Raw genomic sequence first — 7,045 nt, forward strand, 5'->3', positions numbered from 1 at the left:
AGCTCAGCGGCCTTCCTCTCACTATAATGCCCCCTCTGGATAATCTGGTCAAACAGCTCACCGCCAGAGCAGAGCTCCATAACGATGTGGACGCACAATGGATCCTCGTAAACACCCTTAATCGCGATGGTATTCTTTGGACTAGCCAAATGGTGCATTATCTGGATCTACCTCCTAATATCCTCCACATCCCCTCTAGAGATCAACTTCCGCTTTGTGATCGACTTGCTCGCACAGTCGACACCTGTGGTGATCTCTTGCAAGAGAGAAAACAGAGAAGCGATTGGGAAGCGTGGAAAGGAAGGAAAAGAAGAAGGAAAGTGGGATCCACAAGGGAAAAAAGAAAAATAAAATAGAAGAAATTAGATCAAGTGACAAAAAAAAAAAGGATCACTCTTGTGGAGTTATACCAAAAGTAAAGGGGGCAAAGAAGGGATAAAACATTCCATCAATTGAAACATTCCATATGTAGTGCATTACATATGTATTTGCATAAATATTTACTTCCCCTTCAAAAAGATAAAACATTCCAAAAGATAACGAATTTGAAACTTTATGGGGTCTTCAATTTTTCAATCCTGATAAATGCAAAACAGAAAGACAAGACTATAGTTCTAGAGTTCGGGAACTGTACAGGCAACAATATCGTACATCATTGGTGCTATCCTTAGTGAAACTCTGCAATCTCAAAAACCCTGGCAGTTCCATCAATTGAAACAGAAACAAGGAACTCCCCGTTAGCAGACACTGACAGGGACTGAACAGCTTCGGAATGCCCATTAAATGTTCTTACGCAATCACCAGAAAGGCTATCCCACACTCGTACTTTGCCATCGACACAACCCGTAGCCAAAAATCTTGACTTACCAACCCAAGTCAAGCAAGCCACTCCATCCTGGAGATAATAGATGCCAAACAAGCCCCAAGTCCATCACAAATGAATTAACACGAATTTTAAGTGCAGAAGACAGCTATATGACAATAGAATCTGAATGAACAGATTCAATCAGTAAAGTTGAGGTACATGGAATCATGAGCAATCACCTCGTGGTCACAGGTGGCGCGGGGAGAAGAATGCTGGAGATCCCATATAATGAGCTTCTGATCTAAGCTTCCAGTTGCAACCCACGGGGAGCTGCAATAGGAGTTTGGAAAGCGTAAAAAAAATTGCTGGATTTCGTATAGATCAATTTCCAATAATCTCGGCAACATTTTTTTGTTTGAAGTGTTTTAAACATACATTCCAATGGGAGGAATATAAGCAAATACTTTTCTTTGATGAGAAAATAGTCAGAGCATTCACTTGCTTAAATGCTTAATACACATCATCGGCAGTCTCTATGTGGAATGTGTGATTCTGGTAGAACCAAAACCTCACCTTTTCACTTGCCTTCCCACATTATTTTGACCGCCACAACAATAAATCAATGCTTTAAGCAACTGATTACTACTTATTTTGGTTTAAAAAGCGCTGCAATTTTCCTTCTTTATGCTCTTCCCATGCATGTATCTTCCCCATTTTATACTGTCATTCACAGGGAAGAATATGTGCATATGTGCCCTTTGATGAAAATGGACGACATTTTCATTATACGATACAACATAATATGTCTTTAATTAATTCACAATCCTTTATCACATCACACCTACTTTCAATTCCTTCTTCAAAGGAAAACTCCGTGCATTATTTTATATCTATGCTCTAATCTCATGCTTCCAGTCTGCTCATTTCTTATTCCCTAACAGGCATTTTCAATAATTAGAGAATTGAATGGGATTGATTATTACAGTAATACCTCTCAGAATTTATTTCCAGCCTTTAATAAAATCTTCCATTTACATTTCTCTGAGCTTGCCTTTTATATTAGACGAGTGTTTAGTTTAAAGTCTTTAATCATAGTCTGAATTACAAACTACAAGGGATCTGCCGAAACCATTGAGCTCTAGATATTATCATGAAGACCATGACTAGCAGATATAGATATATCCTCCTAATCTATGTTCAAGTCAAATACTTTGTTAAACAGGTGATACCTCGGTGCCAGTCCCACACATTCGACAGAATCTGAATGAGCATCCAAAGAACTCACAACCTGTTCAAATCAGCAGCATATGTCATGAGACAACAAATGCACTAAAAATCAGCCACAGCATAAGCAGCAATAGGATCTCACCATGCGCATTCGCAAGGGAGAAGACCTCAAGGATGGATATAACTAACTGAGTAATAAGCTATCTCATCACAACAACAAGAAGTTGTCTGAGATGAGCAATTATAAGTAAAATTCTTCAGAAGACTGAGTTAACAAATCTAAAAATCGCAAAATCAAATTTAAATTCATCCACACTGCCATCGCATTCCAACTTGATTGTACTAAAACATAAGGATTTATCATTACAGAACCCTCCCAATCCCTCCCCATGATGCTACCAGAAGTAGTACCTGTGATACTTAATTTTTTCCCCTACTTTTTCATTGACACTAATGCATGCTTCAACATAGAACGACATAAATGGAAAGGCAAAAGTGGGAAAAGAATAACAGAAGAAGAAGAAGAGAAGCAAGATCCCACCCTTCCACTTGATATATTGACAATGCGAACAGATCCATCTTTGGCACCAGTAATAGCAAGACTTGAATCAGAGCTTATTGCCATGCTTGTTAGTCCTTCAGCATGATATGGATGACCTAAAGGGAACACATTAGATGTCAAGTATTTTGGATGGAATAGTAAAGGCTACACACACCTGTCTGACCCTCAGATACAAAATCTTTAAAATACAGATATCACTTGTTTCCACTGTAAGTGCTGTTTGCTGATATAGAAAATTCTTTTCATAAAGGAAGAATATGAAGATTCTATGAAAATGGGGAGGAAAGAAACCATATAAATTGGGATTATTGCTAGTCCGCTGTCAATGAAAAAAAGATTCTTACACACTGACTATTGGATAAGTGACAAGTGTGTTTGGAGTTAGGTTTATGAACGAAATTCATTCACAAATCAATAATCTGATGGTGAGTGTAAATTATTTCTTACACCGGTGATGGACTGACACACCTAATTGGCTGAACTTTCCAAGTACTGACATTCACATATGAGGAACAAAAACAAATTCAAGTTTCAAGCATGTCAAGGCCATTGAAGACATCCCAAATGAACCAAAAGGACAAAAAAAATGAGCTTTTTCCCACTGGGTGAGTTGCCTAGATCTTAGACAAACAAACAAAGAGAAATAAATAACCTAAATGTTATCGTTAAGGTGTCCCATATCGTTTATCTATGGAGTTATAAATTATCCCATATCGTCTATCCATATGGAGTTTATATGGGCATGATATTGAAGTTATCTCCCTCCACCTATTACTGAAAGTTTTAAATTAGACTTTCTAACATAGTATCGGAGCCAATTCCACCTCAATTTATGGAGCACATGTGGGCCCCCCATTCATCAATTTCACTTGCCGTTCTCAGTTTGGTTTCCATGTGAGAGGGGGTTTTAAAATTATCTCACATCACTTGTCATTGAGGTTTATATGGGCCTAATATTCATATTATGTTCCTCCACCTATTAATTTCAGCTTTTGGGTTGGACATTTTATCTGTGATAATCTTACATTGAGCTTCTTTCCCTAAGATCTCATGCTAGGCTATACTCTAATCATCCAACACAGAGACATAAAGCTAATAAAATTGCTATAAAAGTAGAAAGAACTAGATGTTTCAAAATAGAGCTCTAAGGATCCTAGAAATTCAAGCAATTCTAGTGCAGCAAGAGGTAAGAATAAGGCCCTTTCTAACATCTCATTACGTTGACTTTTTACCACATCTGGCAAAGTACTGACGCATGTGATGTGCATCTTTTAGAAGAATGCAAAGCATTTCTGGTTATCTAGTCGAGATACTATAGCTCATCAACTTATTCTTTTCAATGGACGCATTTTTCACAACATGCTTTGATCAAATGTTAGGATGCATAACCTCTAACATTCACCTCAACAACCTCTTTCTCAGGACGCTACTTCCACGCCAGTGAATCAACTTGTTTACCCTCTGTAAATAATACCTCAACAAACAAGATTAACAAGGGTTGACGAGAATACCTTTTACGACATGAATGTTTTCCCCACTCTTGGGATTCCAAATTCTCAATGTTGCATCATCTGAGCCAGTACATATCGTTTTACCTAGACAAAGAGGAGAGCTATAGTGTTGACAATGACTTTTTAAAAAAAAAAGCCTTTAGTAGCAGACAACAGCAAAGAGACTATAAGTACCATCAGGAGTAAAATCTCCACATGTTACGCTACTACCATGCCCCGAAAACATATTCAAGTAGGCAATCTTGTCAGCATTCCACATCCAAACAGTGGAATCCTCAGAACCCGCTAATATTAAGTGTCCCTTGGGATGCCACCTGATCCACTGAGTAATCACACAGCTCATCACCAACTTTTTTGGGAAAATGAAATGTCAAGGCAGCAATATCTCGTCTATTCAAATTTCACCTCTATCCCCCCTCCAGGTCCATCAAGGGTGCCTTTAAGATTTCCAGATGAAACGTCCCAAATCTGTATAACTCCATCAAGGCTTCCAGATGCAAGCAGCTGCCCATCCAGACTAAACGCTAAACTAGAGACAGAATCCTTATGACCTGCAGGAACTCCAGAAGATTAGGGTTTTCCAGCAAACTTATTTGCCCCTGCATCAGCGTAAATAGATAGTAAAATATCAACAATATGGGTCTCTATGCAATAGGAAGTAACTAGTGGCCCCATGCACATGCCTTGGAGCTCAACCGCCCAATCTCCATGACCGATCCTCCACAGAAACCCTTTATCATCTCCACCTCCAGTTGCCACCATTGTTGCATCTGTGGGACTGCAAGCAACAGTGTAGAGTTCACCTGCATACAAGGAAGAAGATAGACAAGTCAGAAAAAACTTCTACAAGACATGGCATGCTTCTTGAACCAAGTACCTCCGTGAATGCTCATCTATAAAATGCAAATATAGAAATTTGTCTTTTCACAAAAAGCTGACATTTTAGATTACACATCAGTCAATGGTCCAAGTAATTTCCATCACAACCACAATGAAGAGCTAAATGGTTGTCATTCAATTTTCCAATTAGTTTTTTGATACAATAAGAACTAAATGGCACCAAATATAACACCAGGGCTATGGGTCTCTAGTTTATGGCTGCTTCAGAATACGATTAATCTGGCATGGGCTAGACCAACTTGATCCCCTTTAGTAGTGAATTAACAGCCAGTCATCTATTTGAACAGGAAAGGATGATAAACTCAATGCCGTTCAAGAGTTCCACTCCAACACGGCAAACCAGTTTTATCAGACAATCTGCTACGTCAATCCCCTCAAGCAATAAGGCTTTCTCAAAGACTTTGAACCAACCACGCACAAATTAATTCTTCTTTTGTTCTAGAACACCCAACGAAGACTCAAGATGGATGTTGAGTAGAACCTCTACCAATGTCGTTTGTAATTACACTATAATTCTCAATCATGATCATAATGCATGACTACTTAACAGGGGGATCAATTGTTGCACTAAGGATTTGCACTTGCGCTCATGAACACCCTTAGCATATACAAAAAGCACTAGTACTTTATTCCCTCATCTCAATTGATTAACCCATCCTGCAATTCAGATCAGTCGTCTGAATCTCATTGGAACAAGAACGTCAGCTTTTTTTACACATAAAGAGCAGATAATTGTTATCTCCATTGCTGGTTGCGTTCTTACCCATTTCATAGATAGCCATAATGGTCTAATCAGCTGAATGACAGCCACCAGCCACAATCTAACACTCCCACTACAACCTAGACTAGCATCATATCCGTGTCCAGCAGAATTATAAGCATAGAAAATTGCCTCTCACAAACGAACAAGAACCAAAAAGTTACCATTATGGCCTGTGAATATGTGCAACGAGTCATCCGCTTCCTCTGAAATTAAAAGACAGAGACGATCAGCCGTTAAAAATCTGCCGGTAAAGTCGACCATAAACGCCCAGTCGATGCTGCACAAAGGTTGCTGAATTCGCCCACTCCGAATGGCCCCTAAACCTAATGAATTCACGGAAACCCAGGCCAAACAGGAACGAAGGAAATCATTGCATTAGCCTTACCAGCCTCGTCTGCCTCATCATCGACGTCAGGAAGATCTGTAAAACACAATCGAGGAGTCAGAGAAACGAAGGAAACCGAACCTCTACCAGACACATGAACGGAATCAAAAGAGGAGGAACCCCGAGTAAAGAAATTAAAGACAAGCTTCAACACTCATTCATACGTATACACGCTCTGACTGAACTGTACTTGTGTCGAGACCATCTGAGGCAAATTAGAAGCGAGAGAGATGATGATGAAGAAGAAGAAGGAGAAGATGGAGATGAAACCTTCGTCGTCGACGGTGACTTCGTGGATGATGTCGGAGTCGTCGAGGAACACCTCGCCCTGGTCGTCGCCGTCGCCGTCGCCGTCGTCGTCGCGGTGGACTTGCGAGCTGCTCATTGTCCCGTTCTCCGGGGTGGCTATCGCGAACGGCGGCGCTCGAAGCTTTAGGGTCAGTTAGGCTACCTGGTGACACTCCGATCGCAACCAACGTTAACGTTTTCCCCTTCAAAAAGGTTCTTAAAAAAGAAAAATAAAGTAATTCTACCTTTAGAGTGAACTTAATTTAATATTACTATGCATTGGTCAATTAATGATGAAATAAGTCAAAAATGATTTATCCCACAAATATAATTCTCTTATTCCAATTTTGTCAAGAAAAAAATATAATCCTTTTATGGTTCCTCAATTAAATAGCATTTGTATAGCAAAATTGAGTTATAATCCTATGGTCCTTTATAATGTAATCTTTTCTTATTTATAATAATTGGCGCAAAATCATGTGAAGATCATTTTACGATTTTATTATAATAGCACAGAACTTTTTTGACTTATTTTGAGGAAAATGATGATATATACCGGTTCGTATTGCGAACCGAACAATTATCATCTAAAGGGAAAAAATAG

The 7,045-nt window shown here is 39.1% G+C and overlaps 1 protein-coding gene across 1 annotated transcript; it reads right to left on the reverse strand.

The window, feature by feature from the left end:
- Nucleotides 1-429: 429 nt before the first annotated feature.
- On the reverse strand, nt 430-6,649 carry LOC115731959 (angio-associated migratory cell protein). Its single transcript, XM_030662626.2, has 11 exons — nt 6,424-6,649; nt 6,154-6,189; nt 5,930-5,971; nt 4,789-4,908; nt 4,511-4,656; nt 4,280-4,427; nt 4,106-4,189; nt 2,574-2,689; nt 2,035-2,093; nt 1,045-1,135; nt 430-895 (listed from the first exon to the last, which is right to left on the reverse strand). Exons 1-11 carry the CDS (start codon nt 6,536-6,538, stop codon nt 668-670), a joined length of 1,185 nt encoding a protein of 394 aa, XP_030518486.2. The 5' UTR covers nt 6,539-6,649; the 3' UTR covers nt 430-667.
- Between the last annotated feature and the right edge of the window lie 396 nt (nt 6,650-7,045).

Source organism: Rhodamnia argentea, chromosome 3 (genome assembly GCF_020921035.1).
Source record: "Rhodamnia argentea isolate NSW1041297 chromosome 3, ASM2092103v1, whole genome shotgun sequence".
Lineage (NCBI taxonomy): Eukaryota > Viridiplantae > Streptophyta > Magnoliopsida > Myrtales > Myrtaceae > Rhodamnia > Rhodamnia argentea.